Raw genomic sequence first — 13,623 nt, forward strand, 5'->3', positions numbered from 1 at the left:
AAGTTACATCACTTACACTACTCTGGGAGCTACTACACTATAAGAAAGGCAGACAGAAGCACTTTTACATAGCTTTGGACCAAGGTAGTCCACAGCAAAAGCTACAATACATAATATATAGATATATCTGTAGGTCTTTTTTCTCAAATATATTCTTAAATATGTGACTTTGGAGGAAAGAGAGAGAGAGAAAAGAAAAAAGTTTACCAGTACATTCACGACAAACAATTCATCCGTCAAGAGGGGAAAAGTACAGGGGGGGATTTGGTGAGATGAGTCTTATAGATCTTGGCCCAGTCGTTCAATCTCCTCAATAAGAAAGTCGATGTCCTCGAAGGTAGCGGCGGGATTTGAGATCACCATGCGGAAAAAGTTGACCTTGTCCCCCTGCGGTTGGTAGCTGACCATGGTTGTCCCGTACTCCATCATCCTGGCCTTTATCACTGGGGCCACCTGGCAACAGCCAATACATACAGCGTGAATTAATGTTGGTCCAGAGGAAGAACAGAAGAAAGAAAAGTAGTACATAAATGTTAGATAGGGAGTGTTCTTTGATTCCTGGAGATAGATTATATAATTCCTCCAGTTCACCAGTTTATCAAATGACTCGTGAAATGAGCTTGCAGGTAAGTGGAAAACAAGCGCTGAGAGCCAGAATTAGGATAGCATAGTACAACAGAAGGAGGTCTGTTTCTTAATTTGAGGGTGTAACAGCACTTACTTTGCTTGCAACCTCCAACACTGTGTGTCTCAGCTTTTGGCTTTGAGACCAAACTCCTGATTAGGCACTAAAAACCCTGTTGTATACTCGTAAACCTGCCTCCGTGTAATAAAATGTGATGCTAGATTGCTCTTAAATCTGTCTTTGCATCCAGAAAAGGTCTTGAACTGACAATGGATAACTACTAAATTTTTCTGTAGGTGGAAACAAACAATAGAACCCTGCACTATATCTGTAATAAATTAACTGTCTGAAATGCCTTGAAATATATGTTTTGGCCCTTTTTCAAACAAATTGGATTACAGTTTGACCAACCTACACACAAAAAAACTGAATAGCATTGTTTAGGACAATCAGGAATAAGCAATTATTTATTCATGCTACTGTATAAAGCATATTTTAAGTCCATGTTACTACAAGCCATGGTTTAGAAGAACTAGGCTAAATCTAAAAATGACTAAATACAAAAACATAGCCAAATGAGAATTTCCCCTCTGCTTTAAACTCAAGAAAAGAAGCAGTAGATGTGATATAATACCATAATGTCACCAATGAGAGAGAGTGAGATGACAAATGCTACCACTTCATCACTGACTAAATACTGTATTCTCTCATTTTGCAACCATACTTTTAGAAAAGTATCTAATCATATCACTCTGGGTTTTTTTTTTCAGCAACTAAAAACTAATTCTTCCCTCAGATCACTCCCATCCTGGTCCATGTAGTCCATTATCTCCCACCAGTCTGACAACTAAATCTGACACCAACCGGGGTGCACGACACTCTGACGGCTGCTGCTGCCAAGTTTAGAGGTTATCTCCCAGAGTAAAGCGGCATCATTTATTTTGTGCCCAGCCGAGTCTCGATGGCAGTGTGGATTCTTGCGCTGTGATGAGCTGTGGCACATTCAATTACAAGTTTGAAAGTCACACTGCGGTTTTTGAACGACACTAAGACATTTTAACGAGGAAAAAATGTCCTGGCTGTGGAATATCATTTCAGGGCTAATGCTCGTTGTAGTTATTTACCCCGCTTGCATCATTATTGTGACCCATAATCATATTAAGGATATGCACATGGGATTCATGACATGAGGTGACAATTTGCTGCAGATTCGGTTTAAGGGCTTGGGTTAACTGTGACTCAAATAACCTCGAGGTCTTGCATAATCAAGCAAGATTTTTAATACATGTTTGAGTGCTAAGTTGAAGCATTAGAACAGATTTAAAACTCCTCAGGGCACTAGTTTGGTTAGGATTTATACTATATGGATTGATGCTTATATTGAGGCTACAATGCTTTGGCTAGCACTCAATTCCTTCTAAATCTCTTGCAGGTGTCCTGTTGGAGTTGGCAAACATTCAATTTCTTTAAACTATAAATCAGCAGCTGCACATTTCTGTCAGTATTTTGACATTTTTCCTGTCTTCTGAAAGCAGGCATTAAAGCAGTGCAAGTGGACATTGATGAAAGTGCCTTCAGTTTGAACTTTTCTTTTTTCTTTTTTTTTTCCTCAGGCGACATTACATCATCCCTCAATCTCAGCATCAGGGTGTGTAAAAAAGAGTAAGCTGGCCAAACACTTAGTCCAGTGAAGCATGTCTTGCTTTTGTGGTGTTTTTTCCAATCAAAGTGTATAAAACAAACCTCTACCATCGGATGAACTTTGACAAAGATGGTAATGATTTATGGAGAATGGATTTCACAGAGAAACAGAGAAGGGAGAGCTCTTTGTATGGATGGCATGTACACCATCTGTTTGTCCTAATTGTCAATTATTGGTCCCCCGCTGCTGTGGGCTCCTCTGAACTACCACCACTTTAGCTTACTGAATAGTCTCACTCCCTCTGAGTCTGTCCTCTGACATCCTTCCTCTGTGTCGGTGTCCTTTTTTACAAACAAATTCTCACAAGCATGGCAAAGTATTCTTTAAATCCTCAGTACAAGTGGACCTCCATGTTGTCCCTGAGGAGAAGGATGCTCGATGGTCAAGTTGGATAGGAATTACAGGCATGTGAAGGGCGCCGTGAAGGCTGCTTACATTCAGGCTTCTTATCTGTGCTCACCCACCTTGTGCAAGTGTTTCTTCCTCTCCTCTTTGTCCTCCATGTAGCGGATCCCAGGAGGGAGGTACCAGAAGCAGACGTTGGTGTGCTGAGGCTGTGGGAACACACAGGAGTCAAGAGATGAAAGGAATAAACTGATTCAAAAGTAAAACCAGCCACACATAGAGCTAGCTGGGAAATGTTTCAGTATTATCAGTAGTAGCAGCAGTAATTATATCATGATAATATAATGTAATGTTATTGCTTTATAAGTTTCTTTTGGTTAAATTAAAGCCACTATTCATCATTTCAAAGTAACTATCTTGGGTGCCCACCACTGGTTATATCAAAAGCAATTGTGGCAGACTTTCTTTTGAGCAAATATTTTAAAGGATTATCTCATTTTTCTTTAAGCAAAAGCTTATTTTAAAGATGCAAAATATATTCAAAGTGATATTAGAATTAACAAAATTAGCTGTAGGCAAAATACATAGAGCATAAAAATGATAAACAAAGCTTTTATTTATCCATATGTTAAGGTTTTGTGTTAAAATGTACGTGGAAAAGGAACAAATTGCATAGCCACTTTGACTTTGCATACATTTGCTCTATTGTGATATATCAACATCTGAATATAAATCATTTGTGGTTTGTTTAGTTTAGTTAATTCTAATATTTATAAGATCCAACATATCTGAATTCATCTTTCGCTAAGATTTATGAAGATGGAGAAGATGAACATGAATATAAATACATTCAACATTGATTTACCAACATATTTGATCAATCACACAACACACATACTAGCCTTACACACACACACACACACACACACATCTTTGCATTATACATACAAATACCTACAACAACAGTGCATTTACATATACATACAGCCTTCTTGCAGAGTTTGCCAGTCAATTATGAAATTCTCCAGATACCTCAAAATAAAAGTAAATAGGTAACTGTAGTCCATCCATTTCACAGAGCCACAGTGAATTCAGTTAGAAAATGGCGATTCACATCTCAAAAGAAAAAATCCATTAGGTTTGCCCAGCATTAGACAGGTAGTCTGCCTCTGCCCAGATCATTTCTGTATGTATAAAAGCTCCTCACAGCTCTATTTTTTGGCATCTGTAGTCCTGTTAGAGCGACCTGCCTGCCTGCGAGCAGAAATGCATTTGTTATCAACAGCTGACTAGCCATGCATATCATCTGTACAGCCTCATTTATACGGCCGGGCTGGTTCGGCGGTAGTATATTCCACATCAGATGGATGTAATGGCACAATGGGAGGCGAGGACAAGTGAACACCTGGGTTGGTGCCCAGAGGACTTGGCTTTTTCCCCATCACCCTGTAGCTTATGATACCTTTTGGGCTTCAGCAGGAAAACAATAAGGCTTGAAACATTAAAGAGCTTTCACTTTAAAATACTGTGGGTGGTTTTTATAAAAGAGTTTTTTAGCTTAATAACCCCGTCATACCCGTATACTCTTTTGTTGTCGTAGTTTTGCTCAATAGAGGATATTTCAGACGCCATGCTATTCATATGCATATGAGCAATTACAGGCTGTTATGTTATTCATTAAACATAATAGCAGCACATTATACTGGCAGCTAGAGGTAAAAATGGCATTCATCCAACACAAAACAAGAGCACACTGCGCCGCCAATCAAGTCACCCATAAAGACATTGAATACACTGAGGTAAGAGGGGTGACATGGACTAATGTGACTAATGTAGCTACTTTTCTGTGATTATATGGGATGGATTGTCCTTGTGGAGTTAAATGTGAAAGTTAAATGTGAACATACTTTCCCATCGAACACCATCTCGTATCCTTCTCGGTCTTTGATCTTGTTGTACAGGTACTCCGACAGCTCCAGACACTTGTCAATCTGAGCCTCAAACCCAATGGTACCCTGTCGAAAAAACAAATAAACAAAAAAAATAATAAATCCGTTAGTTCAAAAAATTAATTTTGACCAATTTATATGTTATTGTAAAACTCAGGCAACTGAGGAAACAAGAAGAGACAAACAAATCAAGTTTTTCTGCTGGATAATTGGAAAAATGTCACAAATTTGAATTTAATTTATTCTATTAGCAGTTCTGCATCTGTCATGTGTATATAATGTCAAAAAGAAGAACGAAAGAAGATGATTTGAATAGAAGACAATTAATATCCTGTTAGCAGAGCTTTCTGTATACATTAGCAAAATATTTGAAGTCATATATAGCTACATTGTTTTCAGAGAACTGCTATAAAACTTTGGCATTAAGTAATTAAATAGATAGTCACAAAAAAAATGCCTGAAAACTGACATTATCTTTTTTAACATAATGTAGGTAGTTTAACAGTTAATTTATCTTATACTGGTTCTTTCATGCCCCTCAGTTCAGCCTCTGTCTGAAACAGGTCGTTTAAAGTGCCCCTCTTGATGAACCCACGTTGTACTGATTGGTCAGCTTGTGGAAGCATCACAGCTGACTTCCAGCAGCTTCAGATGCTACGTAACCAAATAGTAGTAGTAGGATTTCACTTATCTGAGCTGGAATCTGACGGAATCCAACGGACTGTGCAATAATACATCTATCGAATAATATATATATAACTTCACATATCAGCTGTCCCTACCTTGGCTCTCCACATGAGCCATAGCTTGAAGATGTCCACATGGCGTCCACACTGCAGGGCTTTGTCTCCAGTGTCGTAGGAAAGGTCATAGTGTTTGTCCTGCTGGAAGAGGTAACAGGCGTGCATCTGGTTGCAGTTCTGCATCAGACCCTGTTGAGAGAGAGGCGATTCAGGGATTGTTTATGTGTTCTGCTGAATTACAACAAAATGAAACCATGAAGGATGAAGGTTGGAGTTTACCTCCTCTCGGACAAGCAGGGCAGAGCACTGCAGAGGGACCGACATCATCTTGTGTGGGTTCCATGTTACTGAATTAGCCCTGCGGGAACAAAAACAATCATCACGCATCATTACTTAAAATGCTCGTTAACTTAGAATACATACTAGTTCAACCAGAAAGAAAGCCACTTGCCTCTCAACTCCATCCAGCTTCCACCTGTGTCTCCTGGACATGAGGAGACTGCCTCCCCACGCACCCTGACAGGACAGACGGACTGTTAATCACACATCTAGTATAGAATATTTTGGCCTCGGCTGCATTGACCGATCATTGCAAGACCATTCTCTCAAAAATCTTCCTCCTGTAAGTTTCGCCACTTTGATGAAAGCACAGTATCAAATCCTCAGAGTTCTGGTGAGTGTAGCTTGACTGAAGCAGAATTTTGAGGTTGACACCGATATTGATTAAAGATTTTAAAGTCTCCCCATGTCTTACTTATTGTTACTTAACTTGGATGTTTGAGAATGAGGTCAGAGGGGTCCGAGTTTAAAACTAGATGACTGTTTTCATGTTCATCTGCTGGTGTGTTGATTAAAAAGTTGAGTTTAAGGAGCAGACCTATGAACATAACTTGTAATCCAGTGTGACGTGGAAAGTTGAAGCCAACACAAGCCAATGAGACTTTACAATGGAAACATTGTGTGTCCAGCAGTGACACAATTCAAATGAACAATATTTTCATATTCATCTATTCAGGACTTTTCAATAAGAGAAAAGGAATAAATTGAATTTTTGTTTTTTAATGAGATAATTAACACATTAGACACATCATTATTATTCCAAGAAGAGTATTTTTTATATATATCTTAGCAATATGTCTGGAGGGGTCAGTTTATAATTATATGCTGGCATAATTTAGCATAACATATAGTAAAGAAACATGTTAGATAGGGATGCTGCTCTGTACATTACATTATGCAGTAGAAAAATAAACTTCAGTCAGTGGATGTTTTAATAGTGACAATACCAATATCAGTCTTTAAGCTTATATTGGTGACTATCAAATGTGATGTAAGCTCTCTTCATAAATGTCCACACAAACATTCTTTCCACTTTGACCTATTGTGTTAATTGTTCTAATGTTTCTGCAACTCTCAGTCGAAAGCCTGTGTCTTTTAGAGATCCTCTTCAAGCTGAATATCTACTGTATGGTGCGTCAATCCTCTTAAAGAGCTGCAATTTCAGTATTGCATAATGGTCTAAGTACTGTCAGAGGATTTGGGAAATTACTTAATTGAATAATAGTATGTGATAATCATTTGGTATCAAAAATAGGTCCAAATATCCACATCTGCAAGCATGTCCAGATTTTCCCAGCCTCATAATGTTTACATGACAGACCACATGAGGATCTGCAGCCATGACGACAGCAGGTGCCACACCGCTCCAAAGCAGGATGTGTTGTTTTTTTTTCACCTTGGCTAGTTGAGAAATGATAGACAAGGCCATTTATGTCTCTTAATAGAGGTGTCCCCCTGTCAGGACTAAATCACCTTCATTAATAGATAGAGTTCCTTCAGTGAGAGGGTCCATGATGGCAAAGTCAGGGGAGGAGATGATTTACAGCCTCTGCTCCAGTTTTTCTAATCTTCAGTGTTAGATAGGAAATGGCCAGCGTCTATCTAGGTCAAGCGAAAGCAGTGGAGGCGAGACAGACATAATAGATTTGTCAAACTCACCGGTGAGCTATGTATTTCTGCTGTCTTCCCCTCACTAAAATCGTTTCTATGGCGAGATATTATGAGTGTTCAAGATAATGAGAGTGCTTTAAATTGAAGCAACAGACGTCTTTAGTGGCTGTAGAGTTTAGATTATAATCAGAGCGTCCATTTGTTTAACTCACGTCCACATGCATCCAGATGTTGTACTTTTTGCAGATGTCAGAGATGGCGATGAGAGGGTCAAAGGCTCCGTACACTGTCGTTCCTGCAGTCGCACTTACAAAGAAAGGTACAAAACCCTGCACGGAAACAAAGAAAAAGAAAATATTGTAACATAAGCATTAACTGTTGAAGTTAGAACAATGCTAATGTGTTTCCGAAGTTCCCTCATCATCACTGTTGTTTCCAGTCGACTGAATACCATAACAGCCAGCGCTGCATGAAGTAATATTTAGTCAGTTTATGGCAGTGATATAATTGTGTATCACATTACCTTCTGTTTCGCTTCTAGTATTCTCCTCTCAAGGTCAGCTGGGATCATTTTACCACTACAAAAGGAAAAAAGAAACAAACAAGATTTTAGATGCTTCTTGAGTCGTACGTTAATATAAAAACATCATATTTTCCTTTCAGTACTCAGTGAGAAAATGACAGTACCTTTCATCTGCTTTGATGCAAATGACACTCTCTGTCCCGATACCAAGAGCGGCCGCACCTTTTTTGATTGAGAAATGGCTCTGAAACATGACAGAACAGAACCGCGTGAGAGGGGGGAAATAATCTGAAAATATGCAAAGGAATTTTTCTTCTTTTCCTTCCACGAGCTCACATAGTGAATGATATGTGTGTGTGTTATTTAATGTTTTTTTCTCTCAGCATCTTTCAAATGTCCTTTAAAGACAGAGGAGGTGACATGTAATGTGACAGACACACCAGTCATCTTGTGTCCTTCAGCATCTGACATGCATAATGTCAGCTTTATATCAGCATTGATGGTGTGAAAGTAACACAAAGTGTCTCTTAAAAAACACACATCTACAGCAGGAAGAGCTAGTCTAGCAAATTCAATCCAACTGGACACACAATGACAAAGCAAATCATCTATTGAAGCGTGGATGCCTACATGTTCAGATGTAAAGGCCGCCAGTCTGGGAACAGATGACATTCCTTTCTCCTTCACTTCAGGGAACATCTTGAAGCGGGCCAGTAACATGGCATACATGTTAGAAATAGCACCACCTAGAGGACAGATAGAGGCTCAGTGATTTATAGCCCAGACAGTGTCAGCACACATCACAGCTTTGACTAGCAAGTCTCCTGGGAGTGATGCAGGGTTTCTCAACTGAAACAAAGCGTAACAGTTTAAAAATGTCTGTTCATGTTTCAAATGAAGAAAGAACAACGACAACAACTAAAATCCTTTGTTTACACCGTGTCAAGAGCGTATCGAGAGATGACACAGCATCCAAAATTACAGCTCGCTGTCCACAATGTCAGAGCCAATCAAAGTCTTTCATTAAATTCTCCAATGATTGCTCCTCATCATGTGTCAACCGGAAACGCAGGGAGAAAATTAAAGATTGGAGGGGGGAGGTTGATGAGGAGGGGGGTTTAAGTTGGAAAAGGGAAAAAAATTATGCTAATTGGTTTTGAACCAAGTTCCATTTATATCATCAAAATGCAAATTGACACATTTCAGCTCAGACACACACACACACACACACACACACACACACACACACACACACACACACACATAGGCAGTTCCATTTTTCTGCGAAACAGAGGGGTGGTAGGATTTTACATCGCCTGACATACCAGGAGAGAAAATGCCATCTCCTCTTCCGTCTGCCCAGCCAATGATCTCCCTCATCTTCTTCAGACTGACGTATTCCAGCAGCACAAAGACAGGCGCCACCTCATAGGTGAACCTGTGTTACACAAGGGACATCACATGGTACAGGTTACACAAATATGGTGCCAGGTACCCAGAGGGGAAGCTGAGAAAAATGCGCCATGACTCATCATAGAAAAATATTCAGTCAACGGACATTTTTCCCCCTGCAGTTTGGTTTGAGTTTGAATGTACCCGGCACATATTCAGAGTTGTATTTTATGGCTTTTGAAGAGGTAGATAAACACATATGATTCAAATTCCTTAAGGATAAAAGACTATATTTTCTCTACTAAAACTATGTAAAAACTATTATGGACTGTACACAGATTTTACAGTCTTCACCTTCTGTTTGGGAGGGGCAAAAAGACATATTTGAACAAAATTCATGAGCATCTTTACAAAATTTAAACACAATACTAATAGACACAAGATTTCTTATTCCACATAATAGGGTATGTTTCATAGATCGAAATATACTGTCTATTGTTCAGAAGCCTCCCATCTTCATCCTCCTCGCTGCATTTAAAAAATAAATTTTAAATGTGTGTCTTCTGATAATTTTTTATTTTAATACGTGGAGTAAATAACATGCAGTAATTCTGAAAAACCGCAGTGCCTCACAGTTGCCAAGGCTGACTCTTGCAGAGTTTATCACCCTAAAAACACACACTAAAATTAGCTCCAGATTAGTCTGAATTTAATTTCAGAGCTAATTTTCTCCCCTTGAATCCCCGGGGGGATCAGAGGTAAAAGGCAGAGGTGGGAGGGGTGCAAGAGGGGGAGTATAACAGGGGGGGTAGGGTGGTGATGGGGGTGGGGGCCTGCCTTTCATTTCACCCTTTTCATTCGCCATGATTGAGTGGAGAAAAAAAGCCGCTATCAGCCGGTGCAGACATAGATCAGAGTGCATACGGATGGACCGGAAATGGAATTCATTGTCATTATCATTATCACCATTTAGGATCACGAGGAGGAGGCCACATACTTACATATTGGTGTTGGCGGTGGATGTTAGCCAATCCGCTGCCAGTCCAACCATGTCTAATCCTGTAGAGAGCTGATTGAAGTACCTGGGGTGGGCTGAATGAAAAGCAAGAGGAAAGGATGTGAGATGACTGCAATTTCAACATTTTATCTGGTGTCAGGAAAATTGAAATAGGTTTTTTCTTTTTTTAATATTGCAGTGCTTATACTGAGTTGGTGCAAAAAAAAAGAAAGAAAAAAAGTCCCCCCAGAAAACTGTCATCTGCTAAACTCTTAATTGCAGGTTAGAAATGCAGCTGCAATGATGCTTTAAATCATCTTGAGAAAAACTGAAAACATTTGATTTGACATGGAGGAATATAGTGAAGGGCAAACACACCAAAATTAATGTTATCAACATTTATAGACTCAATTTTAAAATACAGGCTACACCATAAATCAATTAGATGAGGGTCTTAAAAAAAGAAACAGGGGTAAGGTTATATGAGATCTTTTAAAAATTAGATGCAAAAGATAATTGTCTACAACACTTTAAATATCCAATTCATTTTCTATAATAATCATAATAATCTAACCATCTATTGCTACGTCCTGTAATAAATAGGCTTTATACCTATAGGCTGGATATCTACCTATATATTTATTTTTGTTTAAATGCTGCCTCGTGCTGTTGCTGTAAATTTCCTCCTGTCATTGTGGAGAGAATAATGGACTTGAAGCCTCGTTATTAGCCTATTATCTCCCACTTGGTGGACCAGATTTACTGCGTCACCGCATTTATCGGTCTGGTGGCCAGGAGGAGAAAAAAGGAGGACAAGTTCCAGGGTTGGAAAAAAAAGAAAACACAATTTGTTTTCCGTTTTTCTTTGTTTTATTCTATCTTTACAAAATGAATTATTGGAAGGATAACAATCAGTAAAATTAAACGATGTCAATGAGTGATTTCGCAACATCTAAACTACATTTTATAATCTGCTACAATGTTTTAAGATCTGTGTTATAATTAAGGACTTGTAGCAGATCTGTGTTATTATAAAACGTTATATTATGATTTAGAAAATAAGCTATTTGTATACAAAGACAAGCAGCAGGCCAGGATTTAGGCCTAACTTAACTAGATTCAGCTTTAATATTGGGGGTGGGCATTTCCTAGCAGGATAAACTAAAATGCTGTAAACATCAGCTATTTAATCTAACTGTTGTAGACATTATATACGTCTATAAATGTCTACCTGTTTTGATGGCGTATTTCAGAGTAGCGCGACAGCTGATCAAGATATCATCCAGAGTGGCCGGCTCCTCCTGCAGCTCCCAGTTGTTCATCTGAAGCAGCTCGTTTGGATAATGAAAATCAATAACTTTCGTATCCCTGTCGAAAGACTCCACGATGTAGGCCAATAAAATATCCACAACCTCCTGTAGGAAGGTCATTGTTTTGGTGTCACCGTCCATAGCAGGTAACAAATCTGTGAGGGGGAGATATTATGTGATTTAAGATTTCTGGATTTGGAAAAGGTGTAGCTATACCTGCAGATAAAAATCATGCAACATAGGCCTCAGAGTGGGGCCACAAATCCATTTCTGCTGTAAAATTCAACATTTTTGGTCTTTAAAACAAAATAGAAGATTGTGTTTCTTATTATTTTAACATCAGATGATTGAAGGGTATTTTTTGCGACGCTCAACACCTCACAAATAAGAGATCTGGGTGAAGGTGACCTCCAACACTGCACAAATGATCAACGCAACAGCTCATTAAATCCTGTAGATATTAAACCTTAAAATGGACTTTATGTCATATGAATGACTGACATCTATTACAGTCTTTTACCTATAAGAAAAATACATTTAAGGTAATTACTGGAGAGGGGGGGAGTCGATTTGAATGTTGTTAAATGCTGTTAATTCATATATTGCCTGATATTTCCATTTATTTAAAAAGAGTATACTACACTTAGGCCAATAAATCACTTATATATAGCCTACAGGTATTTTTTTCCAGGCAAGGCCAAGCTTTGACCGATCAGCTGACAGTGATAAAAACATAGCTTTACTGTGTGATTTTTTGTACCTGTTGAATAGAGGTCGGAGAAGCTACCAGGAGCTGTTGAGGAGGATTTGTTGCAGCCGCATGTTTCAGCCGCCGTCTCTGGCGTCTGCTTGGCGGCCGGATCGGCGGGTTTCTCCACTTCCCCGACATTGAGCAACGCTTTTGGACATCACAAAAAAAATAAGCATTGAGATATTTTTTATTATTATTTTCTCTGTCGACAAGGCCATAAATATAATAATGTAAATAGCAGGTACACATCGCCAAAATTGCGTCCCCACCCCCCACCACCAAGCCCCACTACCTTCGCTATGAAACCAACATACCACATAATTTCGATCCAATTCCTCCGGATAATTTTTGGGCCGCCGCTTGGCACCAAGCCCTGGCTGTATATAAGAGAAGAAGGGGGAATAAATCAAATAAGGATGAGCAGCGTTACAGGCTTCAGGTACACAATCCAACTTTAAGATAGCCAGCTGAAACACACACAAAAGCGCCATGCAAGTTGTAGTAGCCTAAAACACCCATTTTATGATCAAATGATTTCCTTTTGGAGGGTAAAAAAAGAAAAGAAAAATGTAGTAAAAGCAGATTTGTCGACTATAAACACAGCAGGCCTGTTTTTTGGTTTGTCATTTGGTTGCTTTTACGCCAAATACAGGACACTGACTTGAGACAATGCGCTGAATTATAGTGCTGTGCCCGGTCCATCAGAGGTGGTTAGAAGACACACACAAAAAAAAAAAGCCACTCACGCGTATTGGGGCTCTGACTCCCGGTATTGGCCCCAGCATTATCTCCGCCAAGAGACCAGAAACCTTGTGATGCCATTGTTGCCGGTAGTTAGGAGCTACAGGAGGAGACACGGAGACCGACAGATCCCATCCACACTCGACGATCGGGAGCTGTTCGCAGCTGCTGTGGTGCTGAATCTGACCAGACCTCTCCGACTGCTGCAAATCCAGCCGTGCATCCGATAGACGCTTTATGCTATACAGAGAAAGCCCCTAAAAATAAAACGACACGCGCGCGTGGAGGAGGGAAAAAAAAATAACACAGAGCGTCCACAGAGCTTTTTTTTTGTTGTTGTTGCAGACGTCCACAGGTGCACAGCTCAGGATGTATTGAAGCAGCGTCTTCCCAGAGAAATCCGCAAACACTTGAATTGACCAGCGCACTCAGTCAGCGCTGCCACGCACCATGCAGCCACGCAGCCACTCTCCTCACTTCATAGGAGATATAGCGCAAGAGTAAGTTGAAGGGTGCAAACAGTGAAATCTCCTGCGTTGTTTGGATGGAAGTGCGTTACGTTTAAAACTCAAAATAAAATAAAAAAGCAAGGGGG

The 13,623-nt window shown here is 39.5% G+C and overlaps 1 protein-coding gene across 1 annotated transcript; it reads right to left on the reverse strand.

Annotated features, from left to right (window-relative positions):
* Positions 1-279: 279 nt before the first annotated feature.
* gad2 (glutamate decarboxylase 2) lies at positions 280-13,109 on the reverse strand. Its single transcript, XM_053342578.1, has 16 exons — positions 13,034-13,109; positions 12,602-12,664; positions 12,297-12,434; positions 11,458-11,691; positions 10,231-10,321; positions 9,163-9,275; positions 8,468-8,583; positions 8,002-8,081; positions 7,838-7,892; positions 7,527-7,643; positions 5,816-5,880; positions 5,644-5,722; positions 5,404-5,553; positions 4,580-4,687; positions 2,792-2,881; positions 280-453 (listed from the first exon to the last, which is right to left on the reverse strand). Exons 1-16 carry the CDS (start codon positions 13,107-13,109, stop codon positions 280-282), a joined length of 1,749 nt encoding a protein of 582 aa, XP_053198553.1.
* Positions 13,110-13,623: the final 514 nt, after the last annotated feature.

The sequence above is a fragment of the Scomber japonicus genome, chromosome 21 (assembly GCF_027409825.1).
Source record: "Scomber japonicus isolate fScoJap1 chromosome 21, fScoJap1.pri, whole genome shotgun sequence".
Lineage (NCBI taxonomy): Eukaryota > Metazoa > Chordata > Actinopteri > Scombriformes > Scombridae > Scomber > Scomber japonicus.

Coding starts and splice junctions, on each gene's coding strand:
- gad2 (XM_053342578.1), bottom strand. CDS start 13,109: ATGGCATCACAAGGTTTCTGGTCTCTTGGCGGAGATAATGCTGGGGCC. Junction 5,881..7,526: donor ACATCTGGATGCATGTGGAC/GTGAGTTAAACA, acceptor CTGTCCTGTCAG/GGTGCGTGGGGAGGCAGTCT. Junction 454..2,791: donor GGAAGAAACACTTGCACAAG/GTGGGTGAGCAC, acceptor GGCTGTTGCCAG/GTGGCCCCAGTGATAAAGGC.